Source organism: Chaetodon trifascialis, chromosome 2 (assembly GCF_039877785.1).
Source record: "Chaetodon trifascialis isolate fChaTrf1 chromosome 2, fChaTrf1.hap1, whole genome shotgun sequence".
Taxonomy (NCBI): domain Eukaryota; kingdom Metazoa; phylum Chordata; class Actinopteri; order Chaetodontiformes; family Chaetodontidae; genus Chaetodon; species Chaetodon trifascialis.
In genome coordinates this window covers 14336210-14359914 of record NC_092057.1, presented here as the reverse complement: position 1 = coordinate 14359914, position 23705 = coordinate 14336210, and the positions used below count along the sequence as shown (strand labels likewise).

At 42.3% G+C, this 23705-nt stretch overlaps 1 protein-coding gene across 1 annotated transcript in view; it reads right to left on the bottom strand.

Annotated features, from left to right (window-relative positions):
- Positions 1 to 3538: 3538 nt before the first annotated feature.
- pcdh7a (protocadherin 7a) overlaps positions 3539 to 23705 on the bottom strand; it is a 41077-nt gene continuing 20910 nt past the window's right edge. Inside the window, exons 4-5 of the mRNA XM_070980268.1 lie at positions 9269 to 9470; positions 3539 to 7735 (exon numbers count right to left, since the gene is read on the bottom strand). Coding sequence (XP_070836369.1) covers positions 7197 to 7735; positions 9269 to 9470 — 741 coding nt within the window. The 3' untranslated portion in view covers positions 3539 to 7196. The remainder of the gene's footprint in view (positions 7736 to 9268; positions 9471 to 23705) is intronic.

The window sequence follows — 23705 nt, the reverse complement described above, 5'->3', positions numbered from 1 at the left end:
CGTTTAAATGTGATCATTTCATTTCCAGCGTATATTGTTAATTTTCTCCAAATTTGTTTGTGTCTTGCAGACTTGCTAGAAGTGGTATAAATATATAGACAACCCAACTGTGTTGACACTGTGACTCCTCTGGCTGTGAAACAGTATAAAAGAAACCTATAAAGTTTTCACACATTACAGTAAAAGCAATGTCACTGACCTCTGCCAAACAAATAGACTTTATATATCTTGTGAATTAATGATGTAAATAAAACAAATGAAAAGGTCATTTTTGGAACAGAATATTTTATGGTTGACACCTTTTCCCACCTCATAAAGGTTTAAGAATCAATTATTTCAATTATTTCAACTTAATTTGGAACATTTTTACTCCTTTCTGTAGTTTTAGGCTGATACATACGTATCCCATCCCGCTTTCATGTTAAAACATGTTGTATATCTGTTATTTCCTGCTCTTCTACCAAGAATGCTGATGGCACTACTTTGATGAGTTCAGGCGGATGTGACCATGAAAAGATGAAGAGACATAAATGACAGCCTATGGAGCAACACGGGGAGGATCAAATCTCACATCAACAACCTACTGGAAGAATGTTTACAGCTCTGCTGCAAGGCTTTCCTGAGCAGAGGAACACGGCGTTGAGAGAATTTCTTACATCTGTGACGCTTTATGCTCAGCTGTACTGATGTTGAACATTTCTTTGGTGTTGGAGGGTTGCGGCAATGTGCCGTAGATGTCAACTGACCAGACATCAGAAAACATTTCCTCCCGACAGGATACGCATAAATGAGTAAGATAGGGAAATTTCAACATATTACACGATTATGTCTTTTCACTTTGAAGCCATGAGCCGAGGGTTGTCTCGCTCTCTCTTTCTGTACATGTATAGGCAATTCAAAGGCAATTCACTTCTGCTCACTTTCACTTTCACTCTATTCACAGAAATAGAAGTCTGCTTAAGCCCCTGCAAGCATCAGACAAGTGCAAAGACCATTTGACACACTGGACAGTTGGTGAGGAAGTTAACATTCTGGAGTTTACTTCACCAGGCGCCTCCCTCACAACGTTTTCCCTCTATCTTTATAAAATCAATAAAATGCACATCTTCTGGGTCCATCCCTGGAATTTAATTAAGAGTTCAAAGAAAATAATGTCTTTTTTTTTTTTTTTTTTTTTTTTGCAGCGCAGACAACTCCCTTGTCCATTTATCTGGTGAAACACTGTGATTTATTTACAAAGCCTTTAATGGACACCACTTATATGAGATGACTTAGGGCTAGAAGTTGATTGATATGATACCTGATGCTTTTGGTGTTTCAGAGAAGGTTGCTAATACCTTTTACTGTGCGGTTTAATGATTTGTCTTTTATGTGTGTTTTTATGACTGCAGAACAATCGGTCCTTTGAGGATGATAACATCTGCACTGTTTCTTGTTCTTCTTTTTTTCCCTCAAGACCACACATTAAAACTATGGTCAGTAATTCTTAATTTTTAGATGAAAAAAGACTTTTATGGGATGTGACACATGCTGGCATTTCAAAACAAATGATTAAACTAATTGCAGATAATGAGAATACTAATCATACGGCCTTGGAATCCATGAATTGACATTTCAACTAAACCCTAAATCAAATGTGTCATTGCTATCAGCCTCGAGAAATACAATTTGATGGTTCAATCCTTCCCACAAACATTCAGCCTGAAAGGTGAATATTAAGTTGTAATTGCTTGCAAAATCACATTGGTAAATAAAGGATGGGCCAGTGACTGGACCTACAGGCCGACTCCCTTACCTGTTCAAATGGAAAACAGTGTAGATGTTGTTTGTTTTGTTGGTGTTTTTAGTAAAAGTGGCAGTGTAATAAATGACATGAATGACTAACTTGATAACTTTATTTTATCCTTACATATGCATATCGCATCCAAACCGCTCAAGGAGCCGCTGTTCTGTCACTTTTTTCCACTTTCACTCCAGAACAGTTAATGTATTATTCACCTTCTGCCCATGTTTCTTTCTGATGGTATCAATTGTGAAATACAAAGAGCCTTCTACCTTAAATGATCATTATCCAGATTGTGTCACATTGAACCTCTTCCCATTCTATGACAGGAGAATAAGCACGTGAGTCCACGTTCTCTGCTATAAATTAAACTGGCACCTGTATCTTCCAGCATTTGGCTCAAAGGAAATGGCCTTTAACCAAACATCTAAAGAAACCTATTTATATCTCTTCAGTATTTGTGTCAGTTTCTGAAGTATATTTAGAGAAACTGATTTCTTGTCCGTCTGCTTCTCTTTTTCCATCCTTCACTGTGACCAGTATGAATTTGACAGTAAGGAGAACAGCTCTGAACATGTGCCAGAGAAGCAGAAGAAGTACTGACTCAAGACCACATGGTGTCAGTGTTGCATACTAGACAAAACTAAATACAGGTCGCAGGACTTTCTGGACATTTTGAGTCCTTCACACTAATCTTTGCAGCAGTTAACACCTCTGAAGCTTTTTCCGATAAGTCCAAATTGCCCTCTGCATTTCAAAAGTTTTCTTGCAGAAGGATCCAGTTCAGAAAATTCACCTTTTAGAGATAAAGGTGATGGATTGTGCCACATTTTAGTGATATTCTCGGAATATATTCCAGTCAGCGTTGCGCATCAGCCAGGCACAAACTGACATTAACCATTAAAATAAGGTGTCATTCTGCTAAATGGAATGATTTTGGTTCTGTTCGCTGGGTCGGAAAACTGCTCGATGGTTCATTCTTGACCTTGGAAACAACACAATCGCTCGAGGTCCACTGAGTCACTTGCTCTTGAACTTTTGACTGTATCACATGGTCTTTATCAGCAGCTGAAGTTGTCATGCAAGTGTGAGTTTGAACATTCATAATCAAAATCTCCTGAGCAAGCGAGTAAGTGGACCCTGAACCGACACTGTTTTGTCAGCAGTTTGGCATCCAGGCCCCCTTTAGGTTTATAAATGTTAGAGTCACATGAATAACAGCCAACAGCAAAAGGTCCGTCACCTGCAATTACAAATGTTAATCATTAATAAAGGGTTTCCACACTAATCCTTCAAGTCTGCAGTTGTAAATGTTAATAAATAAGTTCTGAATAAACTGAATTTGGCCCAGATGCCTGCAGCCCCTTGTCAGAGGGTAAGTGGTTGAAAAGTCCATGGAGAAACCCTCTTCATAAAGAGCTAAAAAAAAAAAAAAGCTTCATGCTGGAGGAGGATTTTGTTATTAATGGCTTGTAATGGATCCCTTAAACATTACATGATGCTTCATTTAACCATTGATTACAGCTTATAAATCCTTTGTAAAGGGTGCCTCATCATGAAGCAGTACCAAAAACTCTTCTATGGGCCCCCATTTTTGTCTTAAAGTCTTCCCCAGTGAGGACTCACTACCAATTACTGGTCATCTCATGTTCTTGAGGTAAATATTTTGCTTGCAGTTGTTGTAAATGCCTGAACTATTGTTCATGTCATGGTTACTGTTTGAAATCATCTTCAAAAAGTTACCAGACAAACAAGAGTGTTTGAAGTTTTTAATGTCAAAGTCAAACTTTTACATGATTCATCTTCGTACCAAACCATTCATCGACGGCTCCTCTTTTTCCTCGTCATAGCAAATGCAATTAGTTCATTATGTAATTACAGGAAGGGGGCAGCGAAAAAACAGAGCCAGCCCCATAAGAAAAGAAAACAAAGAAGAGGAAAATAAAAATAACATTTTTTTTCTCATTTTTTCTCAAGTGCAGATTTTGAAGACCTTAAGCATGCCATTGTCTGTTATGGTTTCCAGTTGTCTGTTCTACAGTGTAGTTTTATCTGTACATGGCTATAAGAGTAACAGCACGAGGGGGATGACAGGTACATGATGTGCGCTGAAGTGTCTGTTTTCAAAAACGTCTCGATTAGTGGGTGACAGATCTCAGACATTACGCTCCTCTCGGTCTGTCTCCCCTCTCTGTTTTGCAGAAGACTGAAACATATTCATGTTTAAACGTGCAGTATAAAAAAAGATACACACCCACACAGACTCATGTACAGCAAGTTCCCTTAAATCCGGATGGGAGGGTGCCATGAAAGGTGCCGTAATGGAACTGCCTTAAAACAGCAGTTTGAAGAAATATCTGCCACAGGAGCGGCAGGGCTGTGTCAAGAGTCTCTTTCCAAAACTGACAAACTGGACGTGAGTTCTTCAAGACCTTTCTGCCGTCCAAGGGATTGAGACACACATAATTCTTTCTCCCAGAGAAAGAGCATGTGTCCCACTGTCTCTCATTGTATGTATGCTGCAGAATGACTGTTTCCACCAATCCCTTTTCAATGTGAACTCTCCGCAAACAGATTAGCTCCATGTGTTGGGCCTTGAGTTTCATTACATCCTCGGCAAAGTCCATCAATAACAGAGCTCAGTAAACAGCCATATTGGGGATTTGGGGGGTAATGAAGGCTTAGGGAGTAAGTACATCAGTGGTCTAAAACAAGCTAAAGGGGGTCAGTCACAGAGTTGAGAAGTTGAAGGTATATACAGGTATACAAAGTGTAATCACACACATACTCCAGACCACACTCATTTCTCTGCCTGATTGCCATTGGAAAAATTAATGTAGAGGACATAGTACTAACTATTATACTGCTTCCACATGTTGAGTTACCTTTCAGTGAGGGGTCAGTCAAGCAGCAACAGTATGTGGGTTTGTGTGTGGCCAAAACCACAAGAAGTTAGTTAGTGTGTCCAAACACTGCACAATATTGACTGTTGTTCTCCTTTCAGACTAACTCTATGCTCTACAAGGAGTTAAGAACTTAATTGTAGCATATTCTTAACGAGTATGTCTCGTTCGCCTCATCTGATCCAAAACAACCGGAAAAATGAAGAGACACACTCACTGGCAATTTCCAGCAGGGTTACATTCGCCTATCCAGACATTAATGAGATCAGTGCAGATCAAGGGAGGAGAAGAGAGGAGAAAGGAAACTCATTAAGACCACGGGGACGACCTAACCCTATTATCCCTATCACACCACTGAACCACACACTGATGATGGGAATTAAGATGAGCTGGCCTCGATCCACACCCACTCTTCAGCCCAGTGCAGCAGAGTGTGTCTGGAGTCGTGCAGTAGCTGCTGGGAAGGACGAATGTGAAGGAGTCTGTTATCTGTGTGGTTCAGCACAGCAGTATGGGCGTGTTCAGGTCGGCACTGTGCGGTGAAAAGGGTGCAGCAGAACTCTGCGCGCCCACTACATTGTGTTATTTTTTGTTACAGCCTGCGGCACCCTTTGTGCCAACTCTGGGCCGTGGACACTGAGAGAAAGGCCTAAGGCGACCCCAAAGTTTCTCCACGATAAAGAACGAACAGTTTAATCCACTAAAGCCAACTCCCTTGCGGCCATCATTTGCCCGTGAGCACACACATATCACAGATGTATCCAAATAGGCATGGTATCCAAAAAGGCGTGTGGTTTAAAAAAGAGAGAAAAAAAGTTAGCATTATCGTTCTTTCATGCACAGTCCTTTTTTCTTTTCTTTTCCTTTTTTTTTTTTTTGGTTTTTCTATAAGTCCTACTTACAGTATGCAGAATATCTCATATTCCCACATTGTCTTATCATTACATACAGTAGATGTCATGTCTGAAATTCCCTTTAATGTAGCCCGACACAGCAGTCAGAGAGATGAGTAATTATTTAAATACGTTTCATGTTTAAATACTGGCTGGAGGGGAGCAGGCAAAATGCTACAGCTAGTTCAATGAGAGGCAATATGTTAAAAAATTATGATTTAGAGCACATACACACATAGTGCATATGAATTGCGCATATATGGGTTTGTGTTCCTACTTATGTTTTAATATGCTGTATGTGTGCCTGTGTGTGGCTAATGTGTTCTGTATGACAGTTAATGCAAGTTATTATATACTTTATGTTACATGGCCATTTGAATCATGTCATAAACTGCGGCCCTACGTATGTTCACATTCTGTAAATGCGCTGTATGAGCTGTTTGTGTTAACATGCTTAGGTCTGTGTGTGTAAGTGCGTGCATGCGTGCAGGTGTATATGCGTGTGCCTTTGTGTGAAAGAACATTTATGATACATGAACACTGTTAGGCTACTGCAGGCGTGAGTGAACTCAGCACCTCAGTCTATACTCTGAATCGGTGGACACCAGCAGAGTCATAACACTGCCTTTTTATCAAATACACACATACAATATATACATACAGACTGGGCGTGAAGGCAAAATAATAAACACGTATTTTCACACACGCTGGAATACGGTGGCACTACTGACAGTCTATGAGAACCTTGTATTTTGAATGGTTACATTTGATCACTGTAACAAAAAGTCTTTTCACATTGTTGCAGTTTGTTCTGAGTCGTTTCGGTTTATAAAGAATGACACCTGATTTTTGAGATCAGCACATTTTTTCGACCATGTAGCTGTACAGTGAGCACACTTTTTTGCTCTGATACTCTGTTCACGACGTGTTAGGGTTCTCACGGGATTAGCAGTTTGATTGATTAATATCCCCGTCTTGTGTTACAATAGAGCTGATTAGGCATTTGAAAGTTTGATGGGTTTGAATTCCATCCAAATAACTCAGTAAAAGCCTTCTTTTCATCTATTTCGACTGGATAAGACCTCAGTGGGTTTTTTTTCAGCAGATGGTTCACCAGTTGAGTCCAAATCTTGCTTGCTGTAGCTTCAGTGAAAGTTTTTTTTATACACCAAAGTATTTATAGCATCGGGATTTACTCAGTCTCAGTCTCTCTCTTCTTCACACAGATCCCTCTGTGGAAGAGGGTCAGGCATGCATTGGATTCAGGTAAAAAGAAGAAATGAAGTTGTCCTCCTCCACATGGACATAATGGGATCTTTGCCTGTGGGCAACTTTCACGAGTAGTTAAAAAAGACTTTTTTTAGAAAGTACTCCTGGTCAGAGCTCCCCGTGGAGTTGATCCATCATTTGCTTAAGTTTAAGTGCCTATAAATATTAGCCAGAATCCAAAAGTTCCAATTTGATATTACAGCTTTTGGAAAACACCTTTTTTGACATTTTCACATCTTCACGGGTTTAACAGGCCTTCCAAACCGATGACTTGCCAGTAAAGTTTTAACGCCCCTTCTTTTTCAGAAAAGGGAGTGGTGCGGTGATGACTGCTCCATCGCAGGGCTGTCACAGGTAGACCTCGCGGCGTGACAACGTGAGGCAGGACGTGGTCTTGTAATCCCCTCCTGTCCGCGTCAGTGGTATGACCTCCGGTGGGTTCTGGCCTTCTCCTCCCTCCTCCTCTGGCTGGCGCCTCCCGAATCCTGCGCTGCTAAATGTGTCATAGGATGCCGAGGTCATCTTGCGGTTCAGGAGGTTGCGGTTGTGATCGCCCATGTTCCTGTTGCGGTCTCCTCTACCGAGGGTGCCGAGAGGATCCCCGTTGGCTAAGGGTAATCTCTGACCTTCTCCACTGACGACCAATCCAGGCTCTGAGCTCCCAGCGCTGCCGGCGCTTTCGCTGTCACTCTCATGGTCGTTACCGCGGAGGTTGTTGTTATCGTCTCCCGGGGCGAAGGTGGAGAGCCGCGGGGGGTCGCTGCCGTGGCGCTGACGCTGGCGAGGCGACGGGCGGACGGGCATCCAACAGGTGTCAGAGTGGCCAAACTCGTCACACTCCCTGGTACACTTTCCTGTCAGAGCTACGTCTGGCAGCTGTCTGGCATCTGGGCACAGGAAGGAGACAAAAAGAAGCAAGAAGAAGAAAAAAACGTCATTTCTGCTGGAATTTCTGTCTTCATTTGATGAATTCAAGAACCAGGACATCCCAAAAGGGGACAACTAAATAAGAAATGAAAGCAGATGAATAGAGTACAACACAGGAGATGAGCTGAACACCGGCTGAGGAAGACATGAGAAGAAAGAATGCTTCAAAAAACAGAGGACAAAGGTTATGGTGGAGGGGAAATCATTTGAAGGAAGTAAGAAAGCCAGAAAAAATGCTGTGAGAGCATAATAGAAATTACTGGCTTCACGAAAATGTTTTACAAAATCCCAGCTGTGCTCAGCATTACATGAAAGGTGAAAGGTGAGGTCAAAACAAACAACTATGGAGGCCAAACAGGAGATAATTATCAGAAATTTAAATGACAAACATACATTCCTTTACATGCAAGGAAGAGATTTAATTACACGTCAGCCATATTACATCCCATGAGTGTTGGTTCAAGAGGTTAGTGAGGCCACCAGAGACTGAATGCTGACGTCCTACAGGGGTAAGTGTCATTATCTATGTAAACCAGTTATTTATGAATCAATAGGAACACCATGTTAAATACAGACAGGACTTTAATGATGATAGATGAGGTAAACGTGATTTCTCCTGCCAATTAGAGAGACTGCGCAGGTGTCATGCAACAGATATGTAAAGATAATGAAACACATTCAAACACATCTAATGAGCAGCTGAAAACAATGCACTCATCCACGGTTTGTTTTTCTAAATTTCAGATTTAGCTGAATGAAATACATGAAATGAACTATTTCTGCTGCATTCTTAAGACTAATTCCAGTTCCGTTGTCTACGTGCAGCAGCAGCAGCGGCAGCAGCAGCAGCAGAAAATTCATGCGAAAGCAAACAAGCACAGAATTACACAGTATAAGTATAACCAGCGCAACGAATTCTCTGTTCAGCTCCTCTCTCCACCTGACCATGACAAAAACCATCAAACTCCACACACGTTGGTGAAAAAGCAGCAGTTAGCCTCAGAGGTACAGTCAGCCACCAAGGTCATAGCGACCTTGGCGTGCTGCTTCTGTTGTTCCAGCTCTGACATGACTGTATGCAGAGCGAAGAGGAGAGAAATGTTTTGCCTCTCTACAGCCTTGACAAAGATCCATGAGAAGGTAAAAAAGCAGAGTTTCGTTCGATGAGTCTCTTGCACAACATGCTGTTACATGTTACACACACACAGGACAATTACTTTATTCTATTAAACACATTCCCTCCTGAAACCTTGACCAGGAGCCAAGGTTTCCAAGTTCCTGTTTAGGTGTGTGTGTTTGATTGGGATTGTGTGTATAATCAAAACATATCCAAGCCTTTCAGAGAATACAGTGCATATAGCCTTGAGAGACAAAATATAGAAGTAAATGTATCTGAGACCCTCCTGACCGCAATTCTGAATGACTTCACTGAAATTTATTGTGTGTTTACTGAATGTGTGTGTGTGTGTGTGTGTGTGTTTGGTTGCTCTGACCATTCTCAACATGCTCCTCTTCTCCCACACTACCCTCCGGTGTGGTCCGCTCGTAGCCTTCCTCGGGCAGCGGCAGGGCTCCGAGTCGCGGCCCCGATGAACTCTTGCTACTCGGCGTCTCCGAGTCCTCCAGGCCACTGTCATAGCAACCACCGTCCTGGGGCTGGCTGACTACCGAGAAGGTCACCCGGCGAAGGGTCCCCTGCAGGGAACATGCACACACAATATGGGATTAATCATCCAGGATTCCTAATCTGAGATTCTAAATCTGGGGATTAGGCTGGTGGGCAGGGGTCTGCAAAGACATATTGAGATTATCTGATCGTGTTCGTCTTGATTATGAGCTTAGCTGCTACAATGCAGGGTAATAGCCATCAACCAATCACAGCGTCTTTCAAAGTTTTCAGTTGTCTTTTAATCCCAGTTTAGATTAATGCTGCTGGACATGGCTGATGTTTACAAACCTCTGGCATGCCTGCAGACACTTATTTTTCATGTGGAACGGAGCCCACCAGTAGCAGCTGGGTGATATAGAGCCCACTCTCAGAAACATTGACTTAGTGCTTTACTGGAATAAGAGAAGAATGTGCATCCAAAGCCTGATACAGCTCCATTGTTGGCAATTACACACACATCAGTGAGCCACACTGTTGCAGTGGGTGACATGTTCGTTTATAACAAACAACATGAACTACACCATTGTGCCGTGTATACATGTGTATGTGTGTATATATACACTGGCTGACCAAATGTGTTGTTGATCTGCAACTGAAAATAGTCCCAAACAAAAATGCTATTTCCTCCTGTGAGAGTAAAGTTTGCCAAAAAACTACAGTGAAAACAAAGCAATTATATTTTTGTGACCTGCTTTTAAAGATTTACATCTTCAGAGGGAGCAAATGGACTTTGGGCTGAGTGCTGCAGACAGGGTAGCAAAGTTGGAAACTGCTGAGAGATGGTTGTTGGTTTTAGTCTTTGTATTGTATTTATTGACAATAGCAAAAATATAGAACATCATCAGCCTTATCCTTTCAATTCTGATGATTTTTAGGCAATTCTTTGTTTTCAGTTGAAATGTTTTATTGTTTAGCTTGAAAAATCATTTATTTTCCTGACTTATTTTTTGCTGTTTATGTTTGTTCTGCTTTTTCTGAGACTGTGTGATTTTGAAATGTTTTTTTGTTTTCATTTTCATTATTCCACATTGGCCCAAGGAAAACTGCCAAACACTAAAGTAAACTGGGATCTGAATGAAACTAGAATGACCAACTTGCCAATCAGTCAAGTCGCAGTTCCTATCCGTGTCTTTTATGACTCATATAATATATGTGGTGAAGTGTTTTTACAGAACATTATGATATAACAGTGAAGTTGACCTTTGACCTGTTGGACATAAAATGCCACAGACATGAGACATTTCTGTGAAATGTTGTCATTATCTGCACATGACCTTTTGAATTAGTCAAAACAGGTCAAAACAGTGACCTTTGACCTTTCCCCTCTGACCACCAAAATCTAATCAATTCATCAATGAGCCCACATGAACGTTTGTGCCAAATTTGAAGAAATTCCCTCAATGTGATACTGCAGACATCGCATTCACAAGAACGGGATGGATGGAGGACCCAAAAACACAATGCCTCCGGTCACAGCTATCACCAGTGTGGAAGCACAGAAAAATAAAGAAGTACGCCCTCTATTTGTACGCTGCACCCATCACTGTCAACACAAACAAACAGGCCATCTACCACCAGTGACAAATCTCCCAGTCCTGCAGAGGAAGTGGTGCAGATTCAGTAACGATGCACATCATTCACTCAAACTGAACATCACACCTGCTGCTATTTCAACACACAAATCACACCAGTCTAGTTAGTGGACCAGTTTCCACTTTGGAGAGAGTGGGAGAGGGGAAAAAAGAGTGTAATAAGTCCATGCTGAGAGAATATCAGAGAGAGTTAAATGACTCCGTCTGGCCTGGAGGGATCACTCTGCACCAGGAAGCCCATTTCTATACAACACCCCTCCTATCTCCTCTCATACTCATTTATCTGCTCGCAAAATTACAACCCTTTTAATTTGGATCTGCTTTGAAACACACAGCATATAGAGAGGAAGTGAGGGAACAGAGGGAAGATGCAGATTAGGGCGGAAAAACCTCATCTTGGAATATCGCCGCGCCGTAATCTGGCGGGAAACTGATGGACGGCTGGCATAAAAGCCCAATTCAAGGGAATGTTTGAATGTTTCACCTTGTGCACATGCAAGACAAGAGGAGACAGGAACACAGCGAAATTAATTAAGCAGAAGTGGCAAATTGACAGAGCACTTGTGTCTTTTGCCATCCCGTACCGACGTGTAGATGAAAGAGGGATGAGAGAAAGTAACTCAGACAGCGGGGATGTTGAGCCCAAGCAAGACTTAGGAAGAGATATTAGAGTCTTCCAGTTCTTGGAATCTCAGTGGCTTCATCTTAACTCTCCACAGAGAGGGCAATGTATTTTTAGAGCATTAGCTCAGATGAAGCAGTCCAACCTCTTTTCCACTCCTTCAGACTAGGGGCAATGGCACAAAGAGGAAAGAAGTGGGCGAGAAAGTGTACAGGCTGCATTTTAAGAGCCAGAGGATCATTTTTATTTTCTTGAGATGAGAAAAAAAAGTTACTTGTGTGATCTCACCATAATAAGTTTGTTTTTCTCGAGATCAGTGATGTCAACATCACAAATAATTCCTCTATCTATTGACTTAACAGGCTGTCAAGTGTTTTTTCATGATCACAGAATCCTTATTTCATGGTAATAATGTTGTAAAATGATAATTATTTCTGATCACAAGAAAACAAGGGACATAATGTCTCTGCACACATTTCCCTTCCAGCCTTCTGCTCAGAGACTATTAAACTGGAAGAAAATGAGATTTCTGTGGAGTTGTAGATTTTTGTTAGCTCCAGTTTGTGCCTCTCATGTATCGCCATTGCATTCGACTCACAGAGCTATGGATCTGAATTTTAAAGAAATAAATAACTGTTGATCTTTGGAAAGGCCAGAGGGCCATTTAGCAACATTCACAGCTGCTCCAAGGCTATTTCCAGAATCCTCAAAGACTTTCCTAACCATCTGGCAAGAAAAAATTCAATACAAAAATACATATTTTGCACAATAGTTTTTAAAGTTAGGCCTCTTTTTCTTAATCCAAACGATGACGATAGCTGGAAATGACTCCTTGCTCAACCAGCACAAAAACATTTATCATCAGTTATATTTGTGTGCATTCAAGTTACTTATGTTTTATGTTTTTAACACATGAAACAGGAAATACACAACCTGAGGAACTTGAAAAGAAGTGCTTTGGAGGGAAGCACTGTAACTGTGTTTTAAAAAGTGCTATACAAATAAAGTTTGACTTATTTCCTAATTGATGTCCATTGTCTTAGTTTAGCATGTCAGCATGCTAACATGCTAGATGAAAATTAAGGGGCTAATCAAACTGATTACGATTCATCCTGAGGGGCAAGCCAAAAACATCAGCCTCCGGTGGCATTAGACGAAAAGTCAAGTGATCATCAAGTTAAGTAGGCTAAGATTCATCCCGTGGGGACCATGAATGTCTGCTTAACTCGACTCAAACGTAATGTTAATGCATGAGAGGCACAAACTGGGGCTAGGATTACTGTATTAATGTGGAAATCCAGCTTGCGCCACAGGATGGGACTTGATTGACAGACGAGGAGTGAGTTACTACTATTGGAGAGTTGGTGCTGGTTGCTGTGTGTGTGTGTGTGTGTGTGTGTGTGTGTGTGTGTGTGTGTTTGTGTGTGTGTGTGTGCGTGCGTGCGTGCGTGTGTGTGTGTGTGTGTGTGTGTGTGTGTGTGTGTGTGTGTGTGTTCTCTTGCTGAAATCATCTGTTCAGCTATGATTCCATCTAATTCAATTTCCGTCTAACCCTCTTTCTGGCCAGAGCTGCCCCCTTTCATTTCTTCGTCCTGATAATTTTATTTTCTATTTCTCTCCTCCCTCCATCCTTCCTTCTCTTGGCCGATCCTGCAATCAACTCTGCTTTTCACAGCTGTAACTCTCTCCCTTCTTTCTCTGTCCTCCCTCTCACTTTGTTCGACCCCCCCCCCCTCCATCCCTTCTTCTCTTGCCAGTCAGCTTTATGATGTGGCGATCGATGATGTGTCCTTGACCTCGTTATGAGTCCCTCTCCTCTTCCCCACAGCAGGCTTTATTGACCCATAACTCCGCTTCACTCCCTAACCCCCTTTCCCCCAATTTTTCTCTCACCCTGTCTTCCAGTCTTTTGCTCATTGACACACCTGTCTTCTTTTCTTTTGCCAAATCTCATTTTTTGGCATCTTTTCAACATTTCTGCTAAGTGCACACTCGGCACATTCTGCCCCTACCCCCCCCGACTTCTTATCATTGTTATCTCATTCTAACTTTTACTGTCAATATGGCCTTTTTAAAGATTTTTACATCTACATCGTCTCTGCTCATACTGTACCTTAAATCTGTCTCTTTTTATTTCTTGTTTGCTTTGCCAGCTTCTACCTTTCTCTCTCTCTCTATAAAAAAACACTCTGTTCCTAAGCACCCCCTTGATGTTTTCCAGTTTGACTCACAAAGCACAAAACATGTGTGTGTGTGTGTGTGTGTGTGTGTGTTTGTGTGCATGTTTTATATGTATGAGCTGAGCAAAGGCAATAAAGACTGATTATTACATATCCCAAATATCTACCGAATGTCAAGACACCTTAACGCGTGCACATGCACGCACGCACGCATGCACACACACACACATTTTTGAACACACACACACACACACACACACACACACACACACACACACACACACACACACACACATCCGGATGAATTGGCTATGGTCCAGTGTGGCCTATGAATTCATGGCTGATGGAATATTAATTGAGTTTGACGGAGGACATAAAAAACCTTCCCCTTAATCTGACACGGGCCATTACAGTTCAATACTGACATGGGAGCTTCACTCATCTACACGGAACGGAGAGTGTGCTCGAGTGGGCGTGTTTGCGTGCATGTAATGCAACTGTAAACGTATATGAGCATGTTGACATAGTATGGGAGTTATTGTGAAGTTATTTCTGGCTCACTGGTGTGAATCAAACACAGGCATGATGGGCCTGAACTCCGAATAAACTTAACCATCTGCAGCTCTGAAGGAACTGTCGGGAAAAAAAAAGTTCCTAATATAGCTTTCATTTCAGGGCAAAAGCTTGTTGCAATGCATGTGTGTGCGTGCATATGCTTATGTGTATGAGTGAGACTTCACACCTTTATGTTTGTGTTTTATTGCCGTGTATGAGTGTGAGACTTTCAAAGCCTGCAAGATGTGTTATGTCAGCCTGTGAGAATACGGGCGTGTGTGTGTGTTTGAAGTGTGAAGAGGCGTATGTGTGTGTGCGTGCACAGGTTGGCTCAGTCATCAAGGTAATTAGTGTGTAAACCTCCTTGCTGTCGGTTCAAAGAGAATTAACGAGCTCTAGTTAATTAACAGTCTCCCTCTCTTCTTGTTACATGCGTCTGCATATTCAACACATGTGTGTTTGCGTGTGTATGTGCAACATCTGCACTCTCAGACTGTACGTGTGTGAGCACATTTGAATGTGTTTTTGTTTGCCTGCGCCCCGCTACACACTGGTCTGCATAATGAATTGACAGGATGCGGCTTATGCATAAACCAAAACTACAAATATGGTTGTAGGACCGAAGCCATATTCCCCTTTGGCTCTCTGCTCAGTCTCATTTATGTTTGAAATCATCTAGGTACGGGGGGAGAGCCACCGTGTAATGGCTGATTCCATTATTTACTAGTTTGTTGCATATACATTCTATTGTTTAGTTCGGCTTTACCACGCCCAGATTGGAGGTCAGAATCCCACCGCGGATACACGTTCATTCATCCATTCACAATATCTGAGTCACATTGCGTGCAAACAGGGTGAGGATGTCATGCATATTCCATAGCTGACCCCCGTGCATAGACCGACTTTACATCCCATTTTAAATATACTACAACTCATACATTAGAGTCAACATTCAGTGAACTCAACACAGGCCAAGTAAACTTAGAATAATTCATTTCCTGCACCAAAGTATAATTGGAGTTATGGCTTATTTAATGCTGATACCAACATTGTTTTTCACTATCAATATCCACTGACAGTGTGTGATAGCTTTTCACTTCTGAGTGGATGTAGCCAAGTTAAATGATATATGCTGTTCAATAATTACATTTGAACCAAACAGCTCTGAGATTTTAATAACATAAAATGTCTTCTTTTTCTCGCCTGCCTGCTTCTGTTTGCTGAAAATGGAGCAGACTGCGGCAGAAGGAACTCATACGTGTTACTGATTGAGAATGAGGGATGATATTTTCTAACATTTCACAAATGTTCATCAGTTATGGTGCTGTTAGCTAGTCTGATCGCACCTCGGCCAAGATCACAGCTGATGGATTATGTTTTCATCTTTCTTTACCAAACATCGCACTCTCCTCTCCTCGTCTTGCTGCACCTTTACGTTTGTTACCGCGCTCTAAGAAGGTATTATTTTCTCTCCCCGATGGTGAAACTGGCAGAGGTCGGACAGTTTTATGAGCCAAATGTCAATCAAGCGGACACCTGACATCCTATTTGTAATCACTTCCTCCAGACACCTGAAATTTTCCAAACGTTGACTGAGGGCTGAAGCTTTGCATGTTAATATCCCTGCCAGTTGTCCTTCACATGACTTCAGCCTTTGGACATTTCATACCCGCCATTTTTAAACGTGATTATTTCAGTAATTGGCTTATTTATTTTTCGTATTAGTTTGCAAAAAACCTAATTTAATAAGTCTTTGCAGAATATTTTCACGTAGCTCTCAGGAAACTGGATAACCAGGATATCTGATATTCCGTGTAAGATCCTTGTAACAGTCTCATATCACGATCATCAAATTCTGTCACCTCATCCTGCCTCTCATAATGTGATAGCTTATTTACTACCTAAAAATAATTGAGCTGATAAAATGTCAGTCTTCTGCAAAGTGCAGCTATAACTGTGCAGATTATGTAAGGTGATATTGCACTCTGCTACCGCGACACACAGTGAAAAGTAATATGCTTCTGTTGACACCACACAGGCATAGTCCAGACTTCATATCTGGAATGCTGATCAGTCAAAATGACCTTTGGCTCTGCTCTTTTGTTTTGACTCCGTTTAGAAATCATGTCGTGCTAACGCAGCCAGCAAATGTGTATGTGCTCGTACTTTGGAGTGAGTGTCGGAATGAATAAGTGAACTCAGTGACTGTGAGTTCATTAGACTTCAAATATTATTGGAAAATAATGAGTTTGTATTGAGTGCTTTTCTTCTATTGAAGTTATTGAGCACATTTAAAGCAGGAATGCTGCCAACTTGCATGATTAACCTCAATGTATGGAGACACTAAACAGATCCATTCACACTCTTGTTCATATATTGAAAGTGTAAGCTTTCATTTCTTGCATTTACTGTAATTTAATGTGTGCTTTTCCTTACCATCCTTTATCACTGTTTTCCACCATTTTAATTGTGTTACATTCTCCTTTCCACCCCAGATGCCTTGTTTTATTATTTCCACAGGATGTTTTTTTTTACAAGCACCTTAAGTGTGAACTTCACTGGTGAAAAATCACATGAATATCTTGAGTGTTTTTATCTCATCTTCAACACTTTTTTTTCCCTATCGCTTTTCTTCTATGTTTTATCACAGTACCAATGGGGCCAATTAATAAAACTAAAGTAAACTTTGACTAAGCGATTGAGTCAACTGGTCAAATTTCCCTGTTCTTAGGTTACGTTTGCTCACAAATCTCAAAAACGTTTGCTAGAAAATCTTTTGAAACCCCTTCCTGACTGTTAAGTTATGCATCAAAGGCAGCGAGGAGGAGAAACAGTGAAATATGCTGACAGAAAGCATCTCGCAGGGGCTGTGTGAACAGGACAGATGTGTTAACAATTCATTTGACGATGATATATTTACACAGGTTATTTAAATATAGAACTGATCTAAAACTGTATTCAAGACCTTGTGCCGCAACACAGTGACGTGTGCAGTGCTGGAATGCAGTTTCCCGAGGCTATGCTGTAAAGAGCAGACGTCCTGTTTACACAGTGCACCCATTAGGTCAAGCAGACAGGTAAAGACCAAGTGGGTGAGCTAGGGTGACAGATAATGAATAGAATGACTGCATAAATGGGCAAAGGAGCAGAAGAAGAAAGACAAGGAAAGGAGCAAAGGTGCTGTTAATCAACGTGTGTGGCAGGGGGAGATGCTGAAAGCAGAAAAGGGACAGACATGCATAACTGACCACGGACAGCCTGAAGTAGAAATGAAGAGACAAAGAATGCTGTTTAGGGGCGAGACAGAGGCTGTTGTGGTATTTCCAGAATGCAGAAAATGGTTTGGAGCAGGTTGAAACTCAGCTCAGAGAGGGATGAAGCAATAAGAGCGGCATTTCTTCAGCTGTCTGACTCCTAGATGTTGATGAGTCAAGGCGCCTTGTTACCACAACACACGCACACACTCACACGGCTTCCATGCAGATACCCTAAATCCACACATTAGGCACAGCTGCTTACTCACACTCACACTTGCAGGTGTGCACGCACACACACACACAAGCAGGCATTCACACATTTATAACTATGCAGTGTGTATGTTGCAGACCACCTCTGCAGTAAAAGCAATCCTTGCTTCTCCATGCTTCTGCTTTTCCCTCCCATATTTCTCTGCTCCCTCTCACCCTGCGTTCCCTTGCCCTTCTCTCATTTCCCCTTTCACTGCTTTTCCTCTCCTCTTTCCCCTTTCATTCCTCTTATTCTGCAACCCCCCCCCCCCCCCCAGCCCTTCTCCTCTCACTTTCCTCTGTCTCAGTCTCTCTCTCTCTCCATTGCTCCCTCTAGAAGCAGGTGATGTAGAAGGGTGCTCAGCAGTATCTGACTATCAGGCCTGACTCTGTGAGAGGAATGATAATCACTGTGCTGCACTGCAGAGAGAGAAAGAAGAGAGGGAGCGAGAGAGAGACAGGGAGGGAGAAGAGGGAGGGAAAGGGGGCATGAGGTAGAGGGAAAGGGGGGCAAGTGCGGCAGTAGAAAAAAAGGGGGGTAGAATAAAGCAGGGAGGGGGGACGAGAGGAGCAGGGCAAGGGAGTGGGACAAAGAGAGGAGTGGAAGACAAAGAGGAGAGGAAAGAAAGAAAGAAAGAAAGAAAGAAAGAAAGAAAGAAAGAAAGAAAGAAAGAAAGAAAGAAAGAAAGAAATCGAACACTGCTTTAGTAACATATACCTCCTCTGTGTCATGCTCCCTCTTTCTGCCTCCTCCACCCCCCCTTCCCCCCATCTGTCCCCTCCTGCATACACTCACACACACACACACTTCCAACAACACCACCCCTACCACCACAATAGCTTGTAGTACAGCAGCCCCGCGGTACGAGGGAGAGCCTTAGCCTTGTGTCTGAGCACCAGAGAACATTAACTGCAGCAGCGAGGTCATCTGATCGGCACTATGCGGTCCCTCTCTCTCTCTACACTCCTCCTCACACTGCTGCAGTCTGATGCCGGCCCCCCTGTGGCCACCGGTGGAACTGCCAGCCACGCTGCCGACTGGCACGCCTGTCCCAGTAAACAGTTTTTGCCGCGTGCAATGTATGTGTGTAATTTGTGTAAGCTTGCCGGCCATAAATCACTCTCTCTTACTGGGAGCAATTAAAGCCAAACCCTGCGGCCACTGCTCATTAGCAATGCCCCAACTAGTTACTATAAGTGTGTGGGTGTGTGTATTTTGTTTGTAGGTATGCTGAATTTGTGTGTGCAGAGGGAGAGAGAGCGCTTCTCCGCATGCGGCTCTACCGCATCACCATCCACCACAGCTTTGTTACTATCAAGCTGTCCACTCTGGCATTGAGCTTTCTCCCTTCTCCCTGTCTCCATCTGGGCTCTCCATCCTGCAGATACACACCGAAAATCACTGACTCTATTCACAGCGTTGGGCCTTTGATATGTTTATCCTTTTGTGTGGCCGTGGCTGTCTATAGGGGGAAGAACAAAACCGAAACAAAAGCTCATAGAGCGAGACGTAAAGCGAGGCTTACCGGACAAATGCCCCATGATTCAGATTAGCTCCTTTGTTGGTGTGTTTGCGTGTGTGTGCATGCTTGTGATGCTCATCGCTTTCCCTAAAACAGTCATCTCTTATAATATCCATGACAGGAGTCATTGTTAAGAAAGATGCAAACAGGATGGTGGCGTACAACTGGCCTTCTGTGTCCGCGCGTGAGTAAGGGAGACCATACATATGTATGCGTGCTATTTAGATGGCATTTACTGCCCATTCTGTGTATGTGTGTGTGTGTGTGTGTGTGTGTGTGTGTGTGTGTGTGTGTGTGTATGTGTGTGGACCATCAGGCTAATAGTATGCGTGTTAGGAACAGGCTTTTCCCACCCACTGCTATTGTCCATTAAGGGTGACCAGAGGAGAGTGAACAATAGCTTCACTGTGGGTGCCAGTGTATGAAAGAGTAAAAGTGAGGATGAGGCTAAAGATATGTAGTGTTCCACACAAGGCTGGTGGACGCACACACAGAAACACAACCTCCCTGTTGAGAGTGATTAGGAGTGCTGCTGTGAACAATAGACAGAGTCAATAAAAGACCTCAGAGACATCCGGATACAAGAGCAAGGTCTCTATCCCTCTACTACCCCTCCACCACTGCTACCTCCACCTCCATTTCCTCCCCAGTATTTTCTCCTTCCCAGCATCCTGCACACTCTCTTCTCTCTGTATCACATTCTTCTTCTCTCCACAACAGCACTTTCACCTGCACTTTTGAAACTCTTTTATTTATCATATCCGACCTCAGCTCGCTCTATATCTCTCTCATTTTCTTGTCGTCTCCGTCCTCTCTGTCTCTCTCTCCCCCTCTCTATCCCGCATATACTCTGTCTCCTTTGTGGCGCTCCTGTCTTTTGTAAAATTGGGCGGACGGGCTGAGCTGACAGAGGCTGACACGGTGGAACGCCACGACAAACTGAAATCCATCCTGTCAGTTTAGAATCAGTGTCAGTCATTTTACAAGGTTAAAGATAGCTTTGCCTAATGTGCTGTCAGACACAAACAAACACGTACACCACATAGGTCTTACCACACACACACACACACACAAGCACGAGCACACATAAGCCATAAGGTGCACACACACAGACACATGCGTGCTCTGCACTCCAGGAGAAGACAGCATTAACTCATCCACCTACATATGAATATGACCTAAAATGGTAATTCTGCATTATCTGTGTGTGAGTATTGGATATTTCTGAGCGTGTGTGAACCCCATCTCAGCCCTATCACCCCCGTGACAGACACAGTGTCACAGAAATGTCTTGGGGCGCCTCGCCCAATGTCTTGTCAATAGTCTCAGTGTGTGTGAGTGACTCGGGGACACAGAGGGGGCGTTATACTGGGTAGACGACACGCACGCACACACACACACACATACGCAGACACACACCCACATTAAAGAGGAAAGACAGTGCACTCTTTCTCTCCCTCTGCGCTATTTCTCATTCCCTCTCTCCCTGACGCAGAGAGACTCAATCATTCTCACACTCTGCCTCCTTTGACGCAGAGGAAAAACATAAAACAACTGCTCCCTCCCTCTGTCTCTCTCTCTTTTTCTGTGTGTGTGTGTGTGCGTGTGTGTGCGCGCATGTGCATGTGCGAACGCAACACAGTATAATTAATATGGCTTTCATTTTCTTTGAGCTGTGAAGTATGCTTTTGGTATGCAAACAGACTTCTTGCATGTGAGTGTGTGTGTGTGTAAGTGTGTGCGTGTGTGTGTGCGTGCTGTTCGATACACCAGAGACCGAGTGCAGAGTCGGGCCATTGAGCGGAAGAAGAAGGAAGGAGGAGAGTTAATGAGAAAGCAGAGGAGAATCCAACCCATTCCCATCGATAACCTCACATCACACTTCAAGCATATACGTACACTGGCTCCATTTTTGAAATCCCCTTTGAAAATTATGGTTCAGCATTAGGGTTAAGAAATGACTTCAGTGAAGTCATATCCAGCAGAGTTTCAGAAGAGCTGAGCCTTTGCTGAGGAGTCAGCCTGATTATTATGCGACTCCTGGCATTAAAAAAAAAATGTTTAAAAATGCAAATTATTCCACAGCTACTGCAGTAAAATAGTTAAGCTGCAGCTGAAAACATAATGTTGGTTGCATACTGAAGCTACAGGGATATACTGGACTAATTAGCTATAATGGGTAAGTGTATATTCTCTTTCCAGCATATTAATGTATCTACCATAGTTGATAGCACAGACCTATAGTGGGTCATTTAAGAAATAAAACCATGTTTATAATCTTAGTGTCTTTTCTTTGTGGGAGTTTGCTTTTTAATCTTCTACATGTTAAAAACTATTGATTATTTTCATTACTGGTGTAGCTGCAGATCATTGTCTCAATTAACTTATTTGTGCTTTGGCCTTTAAAATTTACTAAAACAGTTAAAATGCCAGTCAGATTATTCCAAAGCCTAAATCGATGTTGGCAAATTGCTCATCTCATCCAACCAACGGTCCAAAAGATATTCAGCTTATTATTATAACGAACAGATAATATTCCCTTTCACATACAGTCTGTGAATTTTGTGCATTTAACTTAAACTCATGCAGTAAGTAATCGATGCAGCAAATAATCGTTTCAGCTCTAAACTGCTGCTCGTGCATATTGGTGTTCTGCTGTGTTGATTTTTTAATGAACTATAAAACAAGCTTGTTTTAAGCTTTGAGACAATGGATCTTTGAGATAATCCAATGAATTTTTAAAGACTATAAACGCAAAAAATTTTCAAGCTATATAGTTTGGACCTCAAATATTTAGAATATTTGCATGACTTAACTGTATGTGCTTAAAGCTCAAACTTTGAATCAAGCACTCTGAACACAAGTGCATGTAAATGCAGGCGCACTGTCTAATGTTAGGATGGGCTGTCTGTAAATTGGTTTTCCTTAGACTCACATTCTACATAATGCCCCATATGGGAGTAGGGAAATGAATTATTAAACCATTCATAATGATCACGCCATGTGAGAGTAACGCTGCTTTGTAAAAGTCACACACATTAAAGTGACACCAGTCTCTTTGATATTCAATTAGTAGTTTCGTCAATAATTTTAAATTCAGCGTTTGATCACCCCTGAAACTACACTACTGCTGCTGCTTTGTGGTCGAGATCCACTTAAAATGTGGCCAAGCAGCACGCTTGACTTCTGCCTTTTAGAAAACTCAGAAAAAAAAGGAGGGAAAAAAAGAAAAACCCACGGAGAGCGCGTTGAGGTAAAATCGTCGATTCAACATATTTTTGATGGAAGGCTCCCTGCAACGGCTCCGCTGGATTTAAAAGGGCCGTCGTCAGCAAAGGCCTGCATTAAGAAACACTCTCACACATTTAATTCTAATCAAAGCCTGCTCTTTTTAACAGCCGTGAAAGCTTTCATGTTAACACGACACTGCGACCAAAGCTTTATTCACGCTTTTAAAATAGACTGACCGGTCAATGAGCGTGTGCATGCGCTACACCTGACAATACACAATACCTGTGTCAACACACTCTATCCGTGCTTCTCATCTTACCCGTGATACTGTGTGTGACTCCCCCAACCGTGCATAAATTGCCAGTGATCCCCACTTACACTGTGTGCGCCTGTGTGTGTATGAATGCATGCATGCGCACAGTGGTGTGTATATTTTCCAAGCCATCTCAGGTTGTTGGCTCAGATGCAAGCATTCTTTTATCCAGCCAATTAGAGGTTGCCATTTCATCCCCATGGAAACCTGTTTGGGGCTCTAATTGGTATATAGATTTGCATGACTTTGATTAATTTTTTTTTGTCTGTGTGTGTGTGTGTGTGTGTGTGTGTGTGTATGTCTGCAGATCTGAGTGATGTTCAATAAGAGTGTTGTTTTGTTTTTCTTGGTTTCACTCCCCCTTTTCTCTCAAGACCTGTTAGCTGCCGTCTCCATAATATCTGTATTTGTGAAACAGGAGAACAGAACCTCTTAAATAATGCATGTCTGGCTTGTACCTGTGCAGTGCTGACCCATTAAGAACCAGTTCGACTGTAATGCTATGCAATTACTGCACTTTATTAGAAGCAAGCCATTAATTCAAAGTGCAGGGCAGTTGTTCAAAGTTCACTTTGTTTTGGGTGTGTCTATATCTAGATGGGTAAAAAAAAAAAATTGTACTGTCCACAGGAGAGAGGTGTGAGTGTGTGATTATATAGTCTGTGTGAGTGTGAGTGTGTGTCAATCAGGTCAAACTATTTTAATGCATCTGTTTGAAGGCACCTGGGGGATTTCTCTC